We start from the raw sequence: 24,639 nt of genomic DNA, 5'->3' as shown, positions 1-24,639 counted from the left end.
CCTTTAAAGGTAGATCCTTGAGTCCTTTCTGAAAGAAGAATCAGTGAGAAAGCAAGTCTAAAGCCCTCAGGATATTTGACTGTAAAGTCTCCTCTATCACACCCATGAAGTGTATATATACAGCTCTTTATGGTTCTCACCTACAGTCCATGAGACAATTGTCCAATATTATTTAGTCATCCCGACTGCTTTGTCTTTTATTGACTCAGGAGGCAACTGAGTGACTCCATTAGTATGTTTCTGGTGTGGTGTATTTTAGTTTGATATAAGCTTGACCAAAGTGTTGTTATTTGCTTAGAGATTCATTACTGAACTCTTGCTAGAGGGAATTCATAAGCTCACCTGAGCATTTTCTTACCTATACAAATCAGTTAAAAAAAGATAAACTTACTGTTGACTGTATAGGACAGCTATTTTTGCAGCGCAAAGTACTTTTTAGAAGAACGTTGCTTTGATAATGAATGTCTCTTTACAGAGGGATTAATACCCGGACGTTTTACAGAGTGCTAGATGATGCCCTAGTAAATTAACGACTGGCCGCTATGCTTCCATTTTTAGATGTGATACTAGAATAAACGGTCGTCAGTGAGTTGCAACACTATTTAGGCCCTATAGAAAGTTATGTGTGCTTGCAAATGACAGATTCGGAAATCTGAAAAAAACCTGCTACCATTCTCATATACGCACATTCCTAAATATTATAACTATTATAAACATGTGGCAGCGTAGGTCTTTCAAAGGGACTGGAAAAAGAAGGAGTACACATCGGGAATACAGGGAACAGCCACAAACTTTGTGAATGCTGGAACAGCCACAAAGTTGAAACTCTGTAAGTATTCATAAATATTCCTATAGCATTTTCCACTATAGATGCACATGTAGTGTACTCTAAAAGTTTGTGTCAAACACATTTAGGGTGTGGAAGAATCCTAGAAACACCCAATTGGTGTCAGTGAAGAGATTTCACCCCAAGATAGAATATATTCCATGCAGAGAACAAAATTTAAAACATTTACTTAAATGGACTCTTTCATTACATTCCCCTTCTGGATTAATTTACATTGGCACAATTAAGGCAAGCAGGTGTGCACCAGGAAACTGAAAATCTTTGCATATTTCTGATCATAGGTTTAGGACTTTGTGTGAATCCCAAAACAGAGGTAATCTATTAAAGGTTTAGTACCAAGCCTTCAACTTGTAAATGTATGACAATGATAAAGGGTCACGTCTGTTCAGCACACCCAATACTCCACACTCCATATGTTGGCAGTGTATCATTTATTTAATGAATATAATTGTGATGGTGATGCCCAATCACTATGCATTTCAGCCTTACATTGCCTTGTTCACAGGATGTTAAATAGTGTACATTTTAACAAAAATGTGGCGTGAAAACAATAAACAATTAAAATTAGAAACTTAAGATACATAACATTTATTTAAAAATACTTTCAATGGAATTAGGTTAGTACACATGCTCCAAAATTGCAATAAGGGTAACTATCTTATTTTTAAAAATATTGGTCTCTATATTTCCTCTTAACTGAACACAATGTGATACAAAACAGCAGTAAGTGCCTTAGGCTTTTTTGTGGCTTGACCACACAGTATACACAGTCTAGAGACAAAAGAGAATTGCTTACTGCTTTGTAGATTGACTGCAATAGGAAGACCACTATATTAAAATTTGGAACAAAAGTCTAACTTCCGGATTTAAGATGACTTTCATATAAAATTGTATTTTTTAAATTAGAGATACACCTACCTACATCATTCAGTTTAAATGAACTCATTTTAGGATACCTGAATCTATAGGGATGGAGATAGTGATTTCTGTATATTGCTCATATTATAAATGTGTAATATTTATATTTACAAGTGACTGTGATCCTTGATGTGCAGTCTCATTATGTGAAAGCAAATTTAATGGTGCAAATGTATGGGTTTACATGGATTGGTTTGTTTGCATTCTATAATTATCATTGATATAGTTTTTGATCATTAACTGATTTTATGAACTCAGTGGTTCTTTTGATCTTCTATTTAATTTATATTTGTGTAATTGAAATGCCTGAATACTTCTTGAATTGATAAAATAAATATTCATGAAAGATCTTTTTGGCATCAAGGATGCTAGCATTGGAAATTATGTTTTCTCTTACCAATGTGACTCCCTCGTCATTTTTCTCATTGATGCTTCCTCCAGTTGCCAAAAGATTTTTGACGTCAGACATCATAGTTGTTTGTCGTTGAACCTTCATCTGGCGAAGACAGTTCACGTCAATGCCTAAGCAAAATAACATTCATATGCACATTAGTTTTTTTAGGCACCTTTAAATTGGAAGCACATTAACAAATGTTCCAAAATAATTCTTGCTGGATCATGGTTTTGCAAAGATCCTGATAGTCATTTTTGCATGATTTTAGTGATCCAAATGCCCAATTCATGAACCATTTTGCGTATCTAAATGTAACTTGTAACATCTGCAAAAACATGTTGAGATCTTAGCTTCTTAATCCTCATTCATAGTATAAGGATTAGTGGGAATTTATAGCCATAAGGTACAGAAATTGCACAAACAGCGCACGTTTGTTGCATTTAGAAGTAAGGGTAATGATCTTGATTGTCGACATTTCTGAGTGAGTTACCCTGCTGCAGTAGATGAACAGCCACAAACATCAGTGGATATTCACCTATCATTTACTGATAGGTTTCCCTCTAAAAGCCACCAATCAGGATCATTCCCATATTTAGTTGGGTGTGTATATGATGGTATTTATCCATGGAGGAAAAAAAACACGCTTTATGAAGAAAACACAAAGAAAAAGGGTTGTTTATACTTATATTAGTATCACATTTACATCTGGAGAATTTTCCACCTTTCTTCCTAAACTTTGAACATCAAATTATTCCCTGAATTTTATAAAAGTCATATATTTCCAGCGTACTTTTGAAATTCCTTTAAAAATGTAAAAAATCTGTTCTATATATAGGGATATTATTATGAAAGAGTTTCAACTTTCTATTCAAGTGATCTGAGAATTGGGGTCAATATGTCTCAATAGTATTTGCTCTTGCTAATTTAACAGATATTGATAGTATGCTGAGACATCCTATAGCCTTACAACCTGCTGCAGAGGGGTAGGCCAGTTGTTTAAGACATTGAATCTTAATTATAGGCCCTTGTAATGAGGGAAAGGGCTTTTAACGACCAGTATAGCTCACATTATAAGGGCCATAGGCCTAATAGAACATATGATTCACAGAGGTAACATAATCTAAAGGAAAAATAAGAAAAGGAAAATTTGGAATGTTGGAGCAGGAGGCCTATGCCAGCTAAAATTGGCACTGACCCACTTTATTGTCTTCATTAGAGTTTTCAACACACCAGTGCTCTAATATATGATAAGTTAGCAATCCATTTTAAACTATTAATTTAACACACAAATCATAGTGTCTGCTTTTCTGTAGCTGCACGTAGATACTGTACTAAAATATTATATGATTAAGACACAGAAAAGCAACATTTAAAATTAATAACATGTATTTAAAAAGTATTCTTTTGTTTTCTGAATGGGTGGCTCCTTTTTCATATAGTATTTTATCATTGTTGTATATATATTTATTAAACCAAACTGTATTGCTCATCAATACAGGTTGAAGGGCAATTAATTCATGCTTTTCTTTGTTGCCTCTTCCAAACAACGCATGCTAGATGTCTGTTACTTAACTATTCTCTTCCCCACATACACTTAACTTAAAGATACACAAAAAAAAGATGTTCAGTTAAGAATAGCAAATCTACATTCATCTATGTATACCTACCATTACGAAATAATGGAACTCAATAGTCTGCAGTCGAAATTCCAGCAGGATGATAATATGGCACTCAATATTGCCGTGTGTAAAGTTCCAAAGGTGAGGACTTGCAATGCTCAAATGCCCAGTAACTACAAAAATACCTAATTGTATGATAAAGAGGTTGTTCTATGATCATATTTTTCTCAGATAATGAATTCTTGCAATTTGTTATCCATTTCTACCATGAGATGTATTTTAAAAACCATCTGATAAAATGTTGTAAACTTTCAAAGCTTGATGCTGCTTCCCAAAAGAAACCATTTGTGACTCTCAACCTGTAGATATGTGTTTTATTTTAAGTCCTCCTCCATTAGGAGATGCACTAAAACATCAGGAATGATGTATTCTATATTAAATAGGTCATTCCAAAAACAGCATTGAGGACCATAAAGTAGAATGCCTTGTATTTAAAAGTAGTACATTATTTTAATGTTCGCATGTACTTACAGTGACTAGCTTTCAAAAACTATTTTTACTGTAAAGGCCTGTGGTTGCTTATGGCAAAAGGAGAGTTCAGAAAAAAATCCCAACCTAGTAATTTCTGGTTTGGGACAAACTACTGTACTACTTCAAAGACTTTTAAAAAATATGTTTATTCAAAATCCCGTTCAATGGTGAAGTCATACTTTTAACAAATATTTTGGAAAGTGACACTTTGCCAGCCTGGCCCTCCAATATCATGATGGCAGAAGGCCCTACCTGTGCTTCCCCTTAAGGAGGTGTGAAAACCACCAGAGCAGAAACAATGAATTTGGCCTTTTGACAGGAAGCCCTGGGTGTGAGGTATGTGACAGATATCAGCTCAGTAATGACAACTGAGGGGAGTTGAAAGCAACCATGGAAAGGCCTTCCCATTCATAGTTGAGATTAAAGGGAGGCCTGGGAAAGAGGAGCCTTTTATACCTTGAGTCCTCTGCAGCCAGCTTTGCATCAGCCCAGTGGGAGGGAGAGCTGGCCCCACAACAAGTTTGGTGCAGCTAAAGAGAAGGGAACTGTTCATTTCCCTATACTAGACCTGGCTAGCACACAAGCTCCCTTCAGGGGTACAAATATTTTGCCATGTTGGGGTTTCCTCAGTTTAATGCCTGTGGGACATTTGGTAGTAAAGCAAAGAGAATGCGTTGCAAAAATGTGAAGAGGTGCCCTAGGGAACTTGTTTCTCATTGGCAGAGAGTGTTCGGAAGTCATCCCCTCCCACTGGCTAGTAAAGCGTACTAAGCTAGCACCTCACCCACAGCTCATTAGAACTCACTCTAGACCTGCGGAAGTAGAGAAGAGAACTGTACCTGCTACTTGAGACATGTGTTCAGATATGATGGGCTGGACCTGCTGCTTATTTGTACCCAGAGCTCACATGTGGACTCCAGTGGCCACATGGATGCCTCCTGACCGACAAGCTGCAAGAGACCTTTTCCCTCAACTGACTACTAGCAGCTATACCTGACTGAATGAACTGAATGCTGTTAGAGGCCTCTGTTGGAGTGAGTGCTAGTCCTATGTGCTGTCCTTGGGAGCCTTAGTAGTGGCTAATATGAGCTGCTCCATAAACTCTGAAAATGTGGGACTTGCTAAAGCTTTGGACTTCCAAGACCTCCAGTGCTTCTGCAGGACCTTGCAGCAACATTGGCTGTTTTAAAAAAGAACTTCATCTGATACATGAACGTCGGTTCATCAAAATGCCAAGAGCAGCGGAAGTGACATCACATGACATGTGGCCCTGCCTGAGGTCACAGGAAGGGACATCACATAAATGTTGACCCTATGACATCACAGGAAGTGACATCATCTGCCCTTTGACTCACCCCAATGATGTCACAGGAAGTGACATCAAACAAACTTGGACCTGGTGACATCACAAAAGTGGCATCACCTGCCCTTTGGGGCTCCTTGAAATCAAATAAGTGACATTTCATGATCTTTGACTTGGTGCTATCACAGTACCTGTGAACACATCTGGATTTTGTTCCTGTCCCTGGGATACCTCTTTAGGACCCTTTCCTTGAGCATCCTCATGCCCCACCTCTCCAGGGGAGCCCCATCACAGCCCAATTTGTGGGTTGGCATCCATACTAGCACGGACATCCATTCCTTTTAGGACGTGAGGCGCTGACTGTTGCCCAGACTTTTGGACTCCTGAGCCGTGCCAGAATCCGTCCACATACCTACGAAACCTTCCAGGCTGCTATCACAAAATGTTGTGTTATCTATGTCCTAAAGATGACCTCCAGTAATGAAGGTCGAAACACCATAGACTTGCACAAGCCAAATTTGGACTCTGAATTATGACATGATTTTATAAACTTCTTTATAACCGTATTAATTGTACTAATTCATGCATAACTTCGGTTTGAATTCTGGTCTAATATGCTGTAGCACTCTTTATTATTTTTACACTTGTTTTTTTCTTGCGCCGTTTAAATAATTCACCACGAGCACAAAGTGTTCACCTGTTCACTTAGTACACAACCTCAACCGCACCAATGATGCTGCATTTTGATTTATGTAAATCCAATCTGTTTGTCTTTTGCTGACAATAGAACTGCATTAATCATGTCCCTGGGACTTTTTTGTCATCATTTAAGCCCTCATTATGATGTTGCATACAGTTCGGTGAGGGACCATAGGCCGACATTTCCACATACCTTATTAGGATACAACCACACATGGTGCAGTCACAAACTTCCATTTTACACATGCTTGTGCAGCGGTCCGAAACTGCATGCAGCACAAGCTCCCATTGTAAAAGGGCCCCCAAAGTCACTCACCGACAGGCTTTCCATGTTGAAAAGGCTCACATGGGAAGCACCGTCCTTAAGGGATTATGAGCAGCTTGTGACTGACCGATGGGGTCATTGAGCCCGTAGGAACCCAGTTGGTTTCCCAGCCGGTTTACACTCCGACCGCCGACATTATAATTCGGCAGTCGGAATGTAATCCTACCATGCCGGACAGTAAGCCTTCGATGAGCGGTCCGAGGCTTACCCACTGACATCGTATTTAAGCCCAAAATGTATACATTTTTTTTTTGTTTTTTTTTTGTCCTCGTCTTCACCATGGCTGAAACTTGCATAAGCCAAAACAGTAGAGAAAGGCATATGGGGCATTAACAAGCTGTCTCAGCTAATAGCTGGAAGAGGTCTTTCCATAGATAGATACTGACCATGACCCCACAGCTATGTCATACGTCCAAACCAATCTTAACATCCTTTATTGGACTCAGCGCGCATCAACCAAATCCACTTCCGCCATAGCTGAAAACCGCAAAAGAATTGGCATCTGTGCCATGCGGCTTAGCAGGGAGAATAAACCATGGCTTCATAATCGTAGGACCTGGGGAAAAAAAAAAAACCCCAGGCTACTATTGAGACCAGTCAAGTAGGTGCCAGAAAGCTCTTTTTCTCAAATTGCCGGACCTGAGGAGATCTATTTTCGAGATTTGTAACATCGACGACTGCCAATCATATAGAGAAGGTGGAGATGCCTCTTTCCAGCGCTTGCATATTTCTCACCGAGCCGTCAGGATGGAGTAAAACATAAGGTTTTTTGCTGGACTTCGCTTCAGGTCCACAATACCAAATATTACTAACCGCAAGTCCACAACAACTGTGAAACCCACAGCAGAAGAAAGTTTAGTGCCGATAGAATCCCAAAAAGATGACAAATGAGGGCACTCAAAAAACATGTGGGCATCAGAAGCCTCGACTACACCACAGCGGGAACATGCCACCAAAACCCCCGGAGTAAATTTAGAAAGCCTCTGAGGAGAGTAATAGGCCCTATGGATAGTAAAAAGATGGTTTCTGCGGAGCCAGGCAGGCTTAACCAAGTCCCACATGGTGTTACATGACACATGCCAAAGTTCGTTCAAATTTTCATTTGGCAATAAGGAGCCCCACAGATGATCAGGGAGAAGAAATTCCCCGTCTATCTCATCCACAATTAGGTTGTACCAAAGGGAAACTTCTTTAGGTTGAGGTGCTCTGTCCAACAATGTTGACACCAGTTGGCTATTTCCTCCTAGGGGCATGTTGTAACTCCAAGGGGCACTTGAAGTTGGATGTGTGTGGGCCCAGCTTGAGATTTGTATATACTTTAATCTAGAAAGGTTTGGACCGACCTTGTTTACCAGATACTCCCAAGGAAACACTGACCCTTCCAAGAACAAATCGCCCCATGATTGAATACCGGCATCCTTTAATGGAGTTATCAAGGCGTCATTAGTCCAGCCAGGGGGGGGTTGGAAGGTCCCATATTGGAGATCTGTTTGAAAAGTACCCTAATTTGATCGCAGCCCTAAGGTTAGACCAGGTTTTAGCTAAGCCATGGAGCACCTTCAGTTTAATTTTTTTTTTAAACTTGGGGTCCCCAAACTTAAATAGAAAACCTGACTGCCCAACTCCTTCTCCCTGTAATAAGGCTGAAAACATATTCCCTATTCCATGGGATGACGGAATTTTTAACAACATTCGAGCATGTGTCATCTGAAAGGCCCAAGCATAGATCTGGAGGTCTGGACCAGCCAGTCCACCTTTCTCCCTGCGCCGTCTGATTTTTTTCCATGCTATCCTTACGTTTTTGTTTTTCCAGATAAAAGAGGAAATATCGCTCTGCATCTTGCTAATAAGTGATGCCTCAAAATATAGTGGGATACTATTAAAGATGTAGGTCAGCTTAGGCAAAATAGACATCTTTACTAAATTTGCACGGCCCAAGACGGTTAGGGGGAGATGGACCCAAGATCCCATTAACTTCCGGCATTCTTTAGCAACAATAGAGAAGTTCATAGAGGCAATCTTTAATAATTCTCAGACCCAGATACCTCAAGTTGTTGCTCATTTGCTCATTAAACCCTGAAAGGTCGCTGTTCCATGCCATGATTTCGGTTTTGGCAGAATTGACCTCGTATCCTGAGATACTTGCAAATTCAAGAGCTAAGTTGATAATTGCAGGGAATGTCGTACTGATCTCCGATGTCATGATCAAGATATCGTCGGCATATAAGGACACCCTCTTTTCCCAATCCCTATATTGAAATGATTTAATATTGTTATCCTCTCTAATTTTTTGGGCAAAAGGCTCGATAAATATATCAAAAAGCAGCGGAGAAAGTGGGCAACCCCGTCGAGTTCCTCTTGTAATAGTAAAGGGATCGGACAGGCCTCCATTGACCAAAACAGATGCAAGGGGGTTATGGTATAGAAGTTCTACAGCTCTGCGGAAAGCACCACCGACGCCAAACCTCTCCAAGGCCCCCGACAAGTACGACCAGTTGACCCTGTCGAAGGCCTTGGCGGCATCCAGCGTCAAGATAGCCAGAGGCGCAGATGAGCTTGTGGCCATATCGATAGCTCCTATAAGATCATACGTCAGCTCGTAGAGCTGGCGACCCCTAACAAAGCCTTTCTGATTAAGATGCAGAACTGAGGGGGCCACCTGACCCAATCTCTTGGCCAGCAGTGACGTAAAGATTTTATAATCTGCATTAAGTATTGAGATTGGGCGATATGAGCCACAGTCAGTTGCAACCTTACCTGGCTTAAGAATGAGAGTGATAGAGGCATTATTCCAAGAGGAGGGTGGTAGAACACCCTCTTGCAGGATTTGATTGAACAAAACCGCAAGGAAGGGCGCAACCTCTACCACAAGATGTTTATATATCTCGGCGGGCATGCCATCAGGCCCCGCCGCTTTACCCCCCTTGCAGTTTTGTATCGCCCCCACTACTTCATCTTCAGTGATTGCACTTTCTAGAAAAGAGCACTGCTCTAAAGATAGTGATGGTAACGTAATGCCATATAACCAATCTTTTATTTTCTCGGGGGAGATGTTTTTATCCTCCCTATAGATATTTTGAAAGAAGTTTTTGAAGGTAGATCTTTTCTCTAGGTCTGAGGATACCTTCCCAGTACTGGTTATAATAGAGTTAATGTTATTACGTGACCTGTCCGTTCTAGATTTCCAGGCTAACAGTTTGCCCGCCCCTTCTCCAAATTCAAAATGCGCAAGCTTACTTGCTTCCCACCTCTGGAGAATGTGCTGATTGAGCACCGAGGCCAATTCACCCCTAAGTACCGCGAGCTTCTCACGTATATTAGAGTTAGCACTATTACCAAAGGAATCTAACTCATTCTGTAATGCTGTCAAATTAGCCTCTATACGTGAGACTTCCTGAGTATATTGCCTCCTACGTTATACAATCTTACTCTTTATAACCCCTCTCAGAAAACACTTAAGAGCGTCCCATACCATAGAGGAGCAGGTTGAGCCAATATTGGCTTGCAAAAATTCCTGTGTTTCTAATCTCAAAGATGTGATATCCTCAGGTGATGGAAGGAACGATCAAAGGACCATGGCCTGGTTGTAGATTGAATCAGGTCGCCAAGCTCAAGCAAGACAGCAGAATGGTCCGACAGATGTGAGGGAAGATAGCTGGTAGCTTTTACTGAATCACGGAGAGCTCTGTTAATCAAAAAGAAATCAATCCTGGAACTATGACGATATTTAAAGTTTCGGAATGAATATCCAGGTTTTAAACCAGCTATTGCTCTCCAGATATCAATATATCCATATTGGTCCATGCATTTAAGCAGGAACACTCTAGACCTAGACAACCCCTGCTGACGACTAGAGGGTGTTTTATCCAATAAGGGATCAAGCACGATGTTAAAATCCCCTGCTAAAATAACAGGCTCAGGGAAGTGCAGAAGTTCAGAAAATAATGCTTCCAGAGCAGAGGGGTCGTCCCTATTAGGCCCATAAAAACCGGCTATAGTAAAAGATGTGCCTCCTATAATCACTGAGACAATTGCCCATCTACCTGCGGGATCAGTTTTCTGCGAGATTAATCTAGCATTGCTCGCCTTTTTAAAAAGAATAGAAACACCCCTAGTGTTAAAAGATTGGGACGTGCAGACTAACTAATCTATCCATCTATTTTTATTTACGATCTCGAGCATCTCGGTTGCAACTAAGTGTGTCTCCTGGAGTATAATGATCTGCGCATCCTTATCACGTAGGTATTGGAGAATCCGATTTGCTCTGGGTTTGGTGCGCAGGCCATTAACATTCCAGGAAAAAATACTTAAGTTAGCCATAGCGACTTAATAGATACTGATGGATAGAAAAGTGGGATGACCTGTGACCCCTATAGCCACATACAAGGCTTGTAAAAAGAAAAAAATTATCAGCCTGGCAGAAAATGAGGAGAGTTTTGTAGTAAATTTTTGCCAACCCCCCCCGAACCCAGAAAGCCCCACCCCCCACCCCTGAGGAACACCTGTGTAGTCTAGCCGGAACAAGTCCGGATAGTGGTACCCCTGCCCCTGTCTGAGCCTCCACAGAGCACCACTACTAGTTGGTAGAATCAAAATTAGAGTATTCACGGACTGCTGAGAGCTAGACAAAATCTAAACCCAGACAGCCTGAGAGAGTAAAGTGGGTAAAAAAAAAAAAAAAAAAAAGGAAAAAGTTACCAATCATGGATTCCCTACCCTTTCTTTCACTCTTCACCTCCCTTCATATTTTATCTTTTTATCCCTTTACTCTTCCTTTTATTACTCTCTGTTTATTAATGCTTTTGCTTTTTTTTTTTCTTCTCTCCTTCTCCCCTTCCTCCCTCCCTCTCCTAATTCTTCACTTTATTAACTTTTCAGAAGTTATGGCTATACCCTTCCCAACTTTCCCGATTTCCTTTCTTCTCCTCTTCCTTCTTTTCTCTTCCCCCTATTTTAGATATCATTTGTTTTATTTTATAATCTATCTACTTAGACTACCTTGCTACCTTATAATGCTTTTGTTTTTAATCTCACTTTAAGTAAACTATCCAATATCCTTTGAGACGGGGAAAAGGGAGTAAAAGGAATCAGGAGAGATGTAATGTGTCACACATGAGAAGAGAAGCCACCGAAGAAGCTGTTCCAGCTATCCGTCTGAACCCCCCGCGGCCCCCCCATGGACCTAAGTAGATCATCAGCTGCCTCTACTGTGCGGATGTTATGCATCTTGTTGTTTAACATTATCTTCAAAGCTGCTGGAAAGTTCATCTGGACTGTTGCCCCTAATTTCCTAAAGGCCTCCATCCTCCTGCCCAGCTCCCATTGCCTGTCTAGAGTAACCCTAGACAGGTCAGATCTTACTTGAAAGGTAAAGCCAGTACCTGTAAGTGATTTTTGTTTGAGAGCCAGATTCAGGATAGATTCCTTTAAGACATAGGTGTGGAAATACACTAAGATTTTACGGGGCTTGATCCTCTGCGAGTTGTGTCTGAATGGATCTCTATGGATCCGTTGGATGTCCGTGGCGAGGAGCTCTTCAGGGTGGTCGAAATTGAGAGACTTCTTTAAAAGTTGGATGATATATGCCTTAATATCCTGCCCTTCTTGACCTTCCGGCACGTTCAAGATGCGGATATTATTTCGCCTTGCGTTGTATTCCAACACCTCCATCCTATCTGTTAGGGCTGAGTCCACATTTTTCAGTTTGACAATCTCTTCCTTGGCGCGATCCATTTCTACAGACAACCCCGCGACTGTCTCTTCCAGTGCACCAGTCCTAGTAAGGAGGCCATCTATCTTATTGTCTAAGGACTCACAATATGAACGAATCTCTTTCTGAATGATCGTAGAGTCTTCAAACCCTCTTTTGATGTCGGCAGATAGGTTTGAGAACATCAACAATAGTGAAGAGTCTGAGAGGTCAGGTGATGCACTCGCAGTAGGAATAGAGGTGAAGGGAGCAGGGAGGGCATCAGAGATCGAGGGAGAAGGAACCTGTAAAGCATTTTGCTGCTCATCATTAAACTTTAAACTCGAGTGCCCCTCTAAGATCTGCCCCCCCCGAATCTCCACACTCAGGATCAACACCATCATTGCGTATTTCCAGGTTAGATACCGCCGCATCCTCAACGGCTGAATTAATGAGCGCTGGAAGGAGAGAGTGTGGTACCCCAGGTAAACTGGTAACTGTAGTGGTAGCCTGAGTTGACTCAGACATAGTCGTAATAGAGTCTGGAGGGGTAGATACTATAGAGAGGTTATTCTGAGCCAAATCCAACACCTGGGGTATGACTTTAAAGTAGGAGCGCAAAGAGGGGGTAATCTTAGAGCTAGAGTCAAGGACCGGTCTGGCTATCTTTCTGGACTTCTTAGTACGTTTAGCTTTTACCTCAGTGGAGAGATAGGAGGAATTTCTAATGGGCGATGTTGTAGCCGGTTGAAAAGATATTTTGGGTGTCAGCTCGTGCCTGGCTTTTGTTGAAACTTGGGTGGTAGCATGGATGGGTACTACAGCCTCCAGTGTTTGCAGTAAGGAGGCTGTACGTCCCCTCCCGTCCTCCTTTTCTTTAGCTTGTCTTCCCGCCTTGCTATTCGCCTGACCGCCTCTCTTGATTTTTTTTTTTTTTTTTTTCTTTTTTCTTTTTTTTTTGTCCTCATTTGCCGTATCCCACATTCTCTGCGTACACCGACCACCTAGCGTGCCCTCCGGTAGAAGACATGATTAATTCCTCAACCGAGCCTAAGCACGATGACATAATGGTGGATGATGATCAGCCAGAAATAGAGACACATCCCGACTGGATTTAAATACCAGCTATAGGATCTAAATGGAGAAAAAACCGAAGGTTGGAGACCCTAGATCCTTGGAGTTTATTTAGGCATAATCATTGGACCCGGGGAAAGAAAAAAAAAAAAAAAGAAAAAAAAAAAAAAAAAAAAACCCCGGCGCCCTATCTACGATGAATCAAAAAGTCCCAAAATGCTCGATTGCCTTTGTTACCTGGCCTGGCTAAGTCCACCCTTGATGTCTCAATCAAGGACGTCAGCCAGCCAGCATGCTGAGGCACAGATGAGTCAACCCACACTTTACAAATCTGTCTTCTGGCCAGAAGTATTGCGTAGAATAAAAAGAGTCTGGCCTGGCCCGTAATATTGGAGTCTAAGCCAAAAACTATTAATGGAATTCAGCGATGTTATTACTTCATCCCAGAACCGGGCGATAGAGGGGCAATCTTTGAACATATGAATATCCGATGCATTGAGAAGATTGCATTTATTGCACTTTTTATTTGCTGGTACTTTGACAACCTTAACGGGGAGAGGTAGGCCCGATGTACTGTGAAAAGATGGTTCCGTCTAAACCATGCAGGTTTCACAATTTTATATAGTATAGAAATAGATTTAATCCAGTCCTCTTTGCAGTTATAGTCCAGATCTTCTCCCCAAAGTTCTCCAGGGAGGGTGAATTCGCCATCGATATCGTCGAGCAAACTCCAGTACCACAAAGCAACTTCTTTACCTCCCCTTTGCCGCTCTACCAGTAGTTGTTCCAAGTTACTAACAATCCCCAAAGGAGCCCCTTTTTCGCCAAGAGCCCTGGCCCAGCTTACAAGTTGTATATACTTAAATCTTGCCAATCCTGATCCGACCTTACCCTGCAAATCGTCCCAAGATATAATGTCACCTTCTAACAGAAGTTCCCCCCACCTTACAATTCCTGCTTCCCTCAAAGGTGTGGCCAACTGGTCTTTCAGCCAGGCCGGTAGACCTGGGGAGTCCCAAATTGGTGCGTAGTTGGAATAATAAGAGAGCCCCAGGTTCTTCCTGACCGATGCCCAGGCCTTGGCCAAAGATTTTAAGATTTTTAATTTCACCTTTTTGAAGAATTTTTGGTCTCCATATTTGAACAAAAATCCATCTAATGGTAGGTCCGCACCAACTAGCATTGCGTTGTACATTAACCCCAATGAAATATTAGATGGAGACTTTAAAAGCATCCTTGAATATGAAAACATGAAGGCCCATGCGTAATATTCTAGGTCAGGGAGTGCCAACCCCCCCTTCTCTCTTCTCCTCCTCAACTTTTTCCATGCAAGCCTAGTGATTCTATAGGTCCAAATAAAAGAATGTATCTCTTTCTGACATCTATTCAAAATTTTAGAGTCAAAAACCAAAGGGATAGTATTAAAGAGGAATATGTATTTGGGCAGAATAGACATTTTGACGAGGTTTACCCTCCCAATGATAGAAAGTTGGAGATGGGCCCATGACTTTAAGAGCTTCCGACAATCCTTAAATACCCGGTCTATGTTGCTTTGTGCAATATTTTCGATATCTTGTGTTATCCAAATACCAAGGTATCTCATAGAGGAAGTCGTCTTCAGATGTTCACTAGCGATGTTCCATGCCATAATTTCTGTTTTTCCAGGATTGATTTCATACCCAGAAAAACGGCAAAATTCCTCAGCCCTTTTAATAACCGTTGGGAATGCTAGACCCGGGTCAGATGTTAAAATAAGAATATCATCTGCGTACAAAGCAACCCTCCTCTTTCACCCCTCGAATCTAAATGATGGAATATTCTCGTCAGTTCTCAGCACCTGCGCAAAAGGTTCTATATACAAATCGAAGAGTAAGGGAGAGAGAGGGCAACCCTGCCTAGTTCCTCTCATGATAGTAAAAGGCTCTGTCAAGACTCCATTAATTAATAATCTAGCTGATGGTGCTCCGTACAACAGAGAGATAGTACGGCAAAAATGATCACCAAAATTAAATTTCTTCAGAACCGCATTCAGGTAGCTCCAATTAACCCTGTCAAACGCCTTAGTAGCATCCAACGTAAGGGTTGCCAAGGGGATGGAGAAAGCGGTAGCGATATCAATTGCGCCTCTCTTGATGTAGTTAAAGTCTCTGGACCCACTTCGCCCCCTCCGCCCCCTACTAGTTATGGATGTGGGCAGTTTGGGGCATTGGAGTGGGGGCTGTCTAGGGTGAGGGTGAGGGTGAAGGCCAGAGTTGCCGGAAATATTTCCCACTAGGGCAGCTTCTGAGGTAACTTCTGTGGTTACCAAACCACTGCGGTCCCCCCACTGACTTAATTGACAGGGAACCAGGCCGGCTAACACGCTGTTGGAAGCCAAAAGATATCCATCGCCTCCTGCTCCCCCCTTGCCCTCACCCTCTTCCTCCCTCACCTGATCCGTGGATACAGCGGATACTGTAAATGCAGCTAATGAGGCTTTTCCGCCTTTCCCTGTAGTTACACTTACTGTTGTGATGCCTGATGGTTCTCTCCGTCGGGTAGAGCTGTCAGCGCAAAAATCCCTCTGTAGATGCCGCACCCGCCTCCCACGGCGAAGCTCCAGGGCGGCCAAATGCCACGGGCTCAGCACCTGTGGCAGAGTCACGCCGACCGGCCGTGAGGCGATGAAGGGTTCAGGGGCGGCTGAAACTCCCTTCTCTAAACGCTCGAAACACATGCAGCAAGGTAAGGAAAACCGTGGCTGCTGTACATAGGGCGGGTCAGAGCAATCCGATGTAGAAAGGTCAGCGATTCAAGCAAAATCTCCGATAGCCCAAACTTTGACAAAATACAAAAATACAAAAAGATCGCGGAAAGACAAATGTAGCGTGGCCCCAGGGAGCACGGGAAAAGGTCACACGCTCACACACAGCATTTCGAAATCACTGCCGAAGACTGAAGGCGTGGGGCTCTCTTGAAAGCACAAAGCAGAGTACCGCGTCAGCTAGCCAGCTGACGCCATGTTCCTCCCGATGAACCCCAAAATGTATACATTGTAATAAAGTTATTTCTCAAATGATAGAACTTTATTGATTCCCGTTGAGACATTGCTGTATGCAACTACAATTACCTAGATTTCATCTGGGACTAGGGGTGTCTCCTGTAGTTATCAATACAGCTTTTGAATTGAACATTCTGACAGCAGACATAAGGCCCATTTTGTCTGTAAATTGAGCATCAAACTCATTTACAAATCTATCCAAAGTAGAGAAATAAACTTCCTGCTTTAAGCACTCAGACAGTGGAGTTTGACTTTTCGAGACATCAAAATGGCTGGATCTTTTCCCCACAGAAGTACTTAGAAAATAATATGTCAGTTTGTTACTCAATTCATGTGTCTCAAAAGTTGAGCCCTTGGATTGGAATTTTCTTGAATCTCAATTCCACACTGCTCTGCTAAGTTCTTACTTAACCTGACTCGATGGAGTTCCACTAAATTGCTGCTTATTGACTTAATTAGAACACATACTCTCTTGCGAGTCAAGGTCTTTGCTCTGTAATACTTCAGCTACACTGTGAATCTCTCTGAGAATGAATTCCATACACAGCAATGTAAGCAAGAAACCAAAGTTTTCAATGCTCTTAAGAAGTTCTTTGGCTTCTGAACTAGCCTCCTTGTCATGTTGTTTTGATTCTATTACACAGAGAACAACGATAATAGACTCATATACATGTCTACTTTTCTAACACAGGAGTACCAGCAAAACCACCTCGTACCTTAGAGTCTTTTTAGCTCCATTACATACAGATTACTCTCTTTTTGAGCTTTCACAAGGAGCTCATGCCTTGGTGAACTTTGTGAAAGAAAGACATAAACTGCTTGCAATGTTGAAAAGAAATGTTTTACTGGTTGTATGTTAGTTACTGTTTGTACTAATGGAAGGTTTAGCCAATGGGCATGGCAGCGTATATAAATTGCTTGTGATGCGATCTCTCTTATTTTTGCTTGGACACCAATAAAACAGCCACTCATAACGGATGCTCATTGTAGCACCCTGCAACACACTTCTTCCAGTGAAGTCCAGCTTTCTGTGCTGCTTCAACAATGGCTGCAACAAATCTGGATGCATCTAACGTCTCCATAGTGTATTCTCCTGAACATTTCCATCACCATTAACAAAGCACATAATAAAACACAGCTGCTCTTTATGTGAGACATCTTTGTTTTCTTCCACAGTACCACAAAATATTTTGTCACTTTTTTTACAATAAGCTCATGTACAAGCGCTGCCACCACAGATATCATGCCATTTTGATAATCAAGAGAGTTATAGTGCCCATACCTCCTGGACATTCTTTCTTTTACCCTCTTTATCAGAAATCATTTCTAACAATTCAATGAAATGCCCCCTATTGAGATAATGCTCAGTTTCATTTGTGGAACAGAATGTAAGCCCTTGACAACACAAGAAACACACTACCATAAGCAGCTGCTCCACATGTTGTATATTCTCCTCAATTTTCTACTAGGCGCCTCTTACTATTATGGCAGAAACAGACTGCTGGCAGTTTGCAGGCTGCTGTAATCTTTTTGAAGTTGGTCCACACAATAACTGATGATTTATGCTTCTCTGACTGTGAATGTTTGGACAAAGAACGAGTCCTCCTCCTCCAACAGAACCAGCACTAAAATGCCTAAATGCAAAACAATAAACAGCATCTTTAATGACTGAATACCCTACCCTACGATGGGTTTTGTTTTGTAATCTCCATTAGACCCACGGCATGCAGTTCACAGACAAAATATCGAAACCACAAATATTGTGGTATATAAATATCGAGTCAAAAATATTGATCACAAAAATATAATTATCCTATATCTATAAAGTAAATTACAAACATTGACAATAAAATATAGTTCCGCAATAATATTGAATTGAAAAAATGAATAACATTTATATATATAAATATATATATATATATATAGATATAATATAATGTTCCACAATGTGCCAAAGCATTAGATGCACTCCTTCCCAATGAAAGTTCAAACACGATCACAGGGCTTGAAAGTGGTTTATTCAGCAAAAACCAAGCCACATATACACAACGCGTTTCGGCGTGACCGCCTTGATCACGGGTAATTTTTTCACTCTATACAATTCAAATTTTTAAACATTTAATAAACGTGATGAAAGAAATGAAAACAGAAAGAGGACACAGACATGTAAACCTGATCATCACATGGTTCCTAATTCATCGGCCATTTTGAAATGGTGCAATTGTACAGTTTATATGCTTGAAAATACTTGGTTCTAATGTTTCTCATGTTAATAACTCATATATATTCTTTTGTTAAATAAATTTGATAAATTAACAGAAATGTGAGTAACATAAAGACAATTATTGTCATCGTGTGTGATAGACATATAGCATATAATTATCATACACGAATCATTTCTTAAATACTAGTGACTTTTAGTCAAGCATAAAGCCTATCTTAGATGGTTGTGAAATGCATTTCATGGAACAGTTATTGACGCACTGTTATAAGTGTGAACGTTTCTTTGTGTGTGTTTTTCTATGTTTTAAACAAAACTTTATTCACAAAGGTCTCCTCACGAGCGGCAATAGCCTATGAGTGATGCCTGTGAATAAAGAACCACGTAATAGGGTTATAATAAACCCAAATGTAAATAGGGAAAAGGGGCCGCCAACATTAACCCAACGCGTTTCGGCGGCAAATCGCATTGGTCACGCCAGCGGTTTGCCGCCGAAACGCATTGGGTTAATGTTGGCTGGATGCTTTGAATAAATCTTTTTAAAGCTCACTTGAAATCGTGCGGATTCTTTGGAAGGAGTGCACACGTACTTGGATGTGCGGTGAGGAACTTTTAATGAATAGAGTGACCTCGGACCCTGAGGTGCACCGCCGCGATAGGGTCCCGGCAATCGAGGAAGTGGCAAAATTATATATATATATATATATATATATATATATATATATATACATCTATATATAAATATATCTAGAAGACTACTTCCAACAGCCTTGAAGATCCTTCAACTGCCAAAGGAAAGAGTACACGAGCCTGGAATTGGTGCTGGTTTCTTTTATTTGCCCAGAGCGACGGCCATAACGTTTCGGCTCCGTGGAGCCTTGATCACATGACAGGATATATAGATGTATATATATATAATATATATATATATATATATATATATATATATATATTACCTACTGGCGGTCGCCAGTAGGTAGTTATAGTTAGGACCCTGTTTCCATAGGAAAACCGCAACATTCTATTTGGAATAACTTTGGCGCCAGTCGACGAATCCTCGCGAAATTTTCAAAACTAATGGGGCGCTATGCTCCGCTCCTACCCTGAAAGTCTCGGGGGGATTCGTCAAGCGGGTGCTGAGATAAAACGGGTGTCCCAAAACACGTTTTTCCTATGCATTTTTCCATAGGACCTTTAGACACAGCTACAGCCCGAACGGCTGAACAGAGTTCCTTGAAATTTGGCAGAGAGGTAGTCTACAGGTCAAGGAAGTGCCTTTTGTAGGTTTGGTGTAAATCTGTTCAGTAGATTCTGAGAAAATAGCCTTTAAATCAATATATATATCTGAGCCAGCTTACGGTGCGCTTACGGTGCGCTTACCGTACGCGCACGCCGCCGTGCGCGTGCGCGATTATGATTGGCTGTTAGATCTTAGTAAACATTCGAATCGGTCGAAACCAGGAAGCGGCGGCCGCCATTTTCTCTCTCGCAGTCTGAGAGGGGGTTAAAAAACAAAGGCCAAAAACATGTAAAGGGGCTGTTTAGACAGCTCCAAAGCACCCAGCCATGTTGAGGGAGTCCTCAAAGACCCCCCAAGGCCAAAAACAGAATTTTAATTTTTTCGATAATTTCGCCGATTACGCTTACCGTACGCGTACGGTAAAAATTAATAAAAAAAATAAATTATCCATACTCTCCCCACCCCATGTGCAAATGGTGCCCGAAGAGCACCATTTGTGCGTGGCATATAACAGATATGAAAAATTAAAATATTACCTTTCACAACGAAGTGCATTATATGTCCTCCATGTGCGCACGGTGCGCGAAGCGCATCGTGCGTACATGGCCCATGTAGCGTAACGTGGACGGCACTAACTGTGTAAAGTGGGCGCACCGTGCGCGCACGGAACGAACTGCGTTAAGTGGGCGCGCACGCCACGAATGTAAAGTAACTTAGCATTTAAAAAACCGTACAAATTCACTGAAAAAACCATAGGTTTCACACACGTTATAGTTAGGAATTAGCATTTTAAAAATCTTGCAAATTCAGTGAAAAAACCATAGGTTTCACACATGTTATAGTTAGCTGGAAATTTTACTGATAAAAAAACCAATTAAATTCCCCCATTATAGTTAGTGCAGGCAACTATAACTCACGCGACCGCAATCTTCTGCTGATGCTAATACTGTATTTAGACACTTATTTGCCCATGTCTTCTTCCATTAAATTTTAGCTATACATATATTACAAATATTTTTTTTTCATAAAGACACATTTGTCATCAGCAGAGGATTGCGGTCGCGTGAGTTATAGTTGCCTGCACTAACTATAACGGGGGAATTTCATTGGTTTTTTATCAGTAAAATTTCCAGCTAACTATAACATGTGTGAAACCTATGGTTTTTTCACTGAATATATATATATATATAGATAGATAGATATATAGATTTATATAAAGAAAAAACTGAAAAGCGAACAGAGTAAATGGTGGGAATCTAAATCCCTCCAAAGATACATCGAGGTCAATCGGATACCCCGTGGGCTACGTATCCTGACGGCCCCCAGCTACGAGAATCCAAACCCTGAATTAATGCGCGAATGGGCAGAAACGAATCTTGAATCATCGCGCAAGTTGGTGTTGATTCTTATAAAATACGCTGATATCGATAGGGCCCGGTTACTCAAGGAGATTGAAGAAATCAATGAGGATCTCGATAAGATTAACAATACTGAGGAAAAAACAAAATTGAATAATGATATGATTGCCAGGCTGAAAAAAGAGGAGACAAAAATCATGGAAAGAAAGACATTTAAATTCCAACGGGACCGCAATGATTACCAGCTGGGTCAGATCTTTACATTTGCGAAGAAATATGACTCTCTACGTATTCCTAAGGCGAAGGCAACTCCTCCTAACAGGGGCACAAGCAAAGTTGTCTACACTAATGACATCTCACAGTCGGACCTTAGTTCCATGGGTGGCAGCGACTCTGAATCAGAACTGCGGGGCAATCTGGCAGCAGGCTCGATCCCCAAGCCCACTCCCGCTGAAGAAATGAATTTTTTATGCGTGGAGAGAAGGCAGACACTACGCCCGAGACCAGCAGCTACAGACTACGACACAAACGAGCAAATTACAAATCAAGGCAGAGGCAGAGGGCGAGGAAGAGGAGCAACAAATCCAAACAGGAGAAGAGGAAGAAGTTACTGGACGAAGAACCAGTAATCCTTGAAGATATAAATACTATCATCAACTTGACACCTCTGGAACTTTCTAATGATGATAAAAAAATCCTCTCCTTGGGCCTGTCATATGCACCTAAGAATGACTTTGATTATGCAGCCACTCGCCTTGACTTGTACAAAGCAGTACGCAAGCTGAAGCTGAAAAAATCCTTTGCTCTTCAAAATAACCGGCACAACATCCACGATAACACACAGGATGTATCTCTTCAGGATGCCATCCAAAATCTTTGGGACACGGAGGGAGCTGGCGGGAGTAATGAGGCCAACCATCAGACAGGCCAATATCCACAGGGACCCATTACCCCGTTCAGACCCAAGTCAACATTCAACCCTATCTTGCCACGGGATGCTATAGATGTATTCAATGAAAATGTAATTGCAGGGATGAAGACACTGCATATGGAAACACGTAACAAACGACGCCAATATAATCGACAAACACAGGCATACCATCAACTAATCTCTAAGCTTAAAGGCGATAAGACGATTGTGGTCCGTCAAAGTGACAAAGGAGGCAATATTGTCTTACTAACAAAGGAACATTATGATCAAGAAGCCTTTAATCAGCTTAATGACAGAGACTGTTACATCCGCACAACTACAGCTGAAATCCATAAATCTAGCAATGACTTTAAGAATAAGTTGGCCTGGTGGAAGAGACACAAACTTTTATCTGAAAAGGAATACGATTTTTTGAGAAATGACAATCCTGTCATTCCTACCTTGTATTTTATCCCTAAAGTACACAAGGATTCAAGCAAACCTCCGGGCAGACCTATCATCTCAGCCCGGAATGGCATGTATGAAAAAACATCGCAATACATTGATTTCTTCTTACAGGACTTTGTAAAATCGTTGGATTCGTTTGTGCAGGATACAGGTGACTTTTTGCGTAAGATTAACAAGATTGAATGAAAAGATGATTATTTAATGCTGGCACTGGATGTGACGTCACTATACACGAGCGTCAGTCATAGCGATGGCATACATGCCATCAAATACTTTCTATCACGCAAACCAGCTTCCTTTGAAAGTCACAATGAAATGTTAATTGAGATGCTTGAATTTTGTTTGCTTAACAATAACTTTATGTTCAACAGCCTACTTTATTGTCAACTTAGGGGCGTAGCTATGGGGGCTAATTTTTCCCCTAGCTATGCCTGCCTCCACATGGGATACTAGGAGGAAATGTTTCTGCACAAGGAACATGCTGTATATCTCAATGAGAAAGTAGTTGTTTGGCTGCGTTTTATAGATGACCTCTTTGTTATATGGAATGGTTCCTTGGAGGAGGCACATGATTTTATTAAGATTTTAAATGTCAACAACCTGAATCTCCACTTCACGGCAACTTGTAGCCAAATCAGTGTCACATTTCTTGACACTGAAGTATACATACAGGCAGGCAAACTCGAAACTAGGTTATTCCGCAAGTTGACTGCTGGTAACTCGACCCTGCACGCATCTAGTTCTCACCCACCCCACCTCATTAGAAGTATACCTTATGGGGAGATGCTGCGTTTAAAACGTATATGCAGCAATAAAAAGGAGCTAGAAGCAGCACAAATGTTGAGTAAGCAGAGATTCAGAGGAAGAGGATACTCCATAAGTGTAATTGACAGTGCCATTGCGAGATCTAATACGCTTGACCGTGATGATCTGCTTAAAACCACTAGCAATGCCATTAGTACTACCTCGGCTCTGATCATTCAAGAGAGAAAGGGCACTGGTTCTGCTGATTCTTTCAGATTTATCATGGGATTTAGCAAGCAACAAACTGAAATTCGCAAAATCATCAATAGAAATTGGCCCACTATACGGAGTGATCCAATCATTGGCCCACTGCTCCCAAAAAGGGCCCTTGTTACTTATAGTAGGGCACCCACCATGAGAGAAGCATTGGTGAACACTAACCCTGAGACTATCAGCAAAACATCTTGGCTACAACTTAACAGTGGATTTTACAGGTGTAAAACCTGTAAAGCTTGTGTCCATGGCACCAATACCAAAGTCTACACAGATCCTTTCAGTAATAAACAATATAAGATTAACAAGGTACTAACATGCAAAACGGAATATGCAATCTATGTTCTTACCTACCCGTGTAACCTCTGTTATATAGGCAGTACCAAACTGGCAGTTCATAAGCGTGTCTTACAACATTTACGAGCTATCTCTAACCAAGATAACACCTACCCCGTTGCTAGACATTTCAAGGAATTCCACAATAGTGACATCAAGGGGTTGAGCTACTTTGTTATTGATTCCATTGAACCTAGCAGAAGGGGTGGTGACCGTGAGACCAAACTACGTAGACTCGAAACACGCTATATACTACAACTCAACACCAAGACACCTTCGGGCTTAAATATAACTGAGGATCTGCATACATGTTTAGGCTAATATGACCTGTATTATGGAGTACCTTGACATTCAGCTTAGTTGCTAAGTATTAACAGTGCTATCTACTTAATGATGATGATATAGGTTGTATTCATTCTTAGTGATATTATCCTGTGTATTTTATGTATATTTTTATGGAATTTAATACAGATGTCCATTGGGCAGATCTTAGCTTCTTTTATTCATTTGTCTTAAACTATTTAATTGTTTTATCTTACAATTATTTATTTAGTATTTTACTATTTATTATGACAATTAGTACTGTATTAGTGATATTTTGCGTATTTGCACATCTGTATTTTTATATATTCCATTCAACACTCTGTTTG

General features: G+C 41.1%; 1 protein-coding gene across 2 annotated transcripts in view; it reads right to left on the bottom strand.

Moving 5' to 3' along the window:
* MYO16 (myosin XVI) overlaps positions 1-24,639 on the bottom strand; it is a 2,357,781-nt gene that overhangs the window by 1,769,504 nt on the left and 563,638 nt on the right. For both annotated transcript variants that reach the window (XM_085622905.1, XM_085622906.1), the window contains exon 6: positions 2,163-2,287. In XM_085622905.1, the coding sequence (XP_085479031.1) occupies positions 2,163-2,287 (125 nt within the window). The remainder of the gene's footprint in view (positions 1-2,162; positions 2,288-24,639) is intronic.

The sequence above is a fragment of the Triturus cristatus genome, chromosome 8 (assembly GCF_964204655.1).
Source record: "Triturus cristatus chromosome 8, aTriCri1.1, whole genome shotgun sequence".
Classification (NCBI taxonomy): Eukaryota; Metazoa; Chordata; class Amphibia; order Caudata; family Salamandridae; genus Triturus; species Triturus cristatus.
This window is presented reverse-complemented; position numbering and strand designations above follow the sequence as displayed.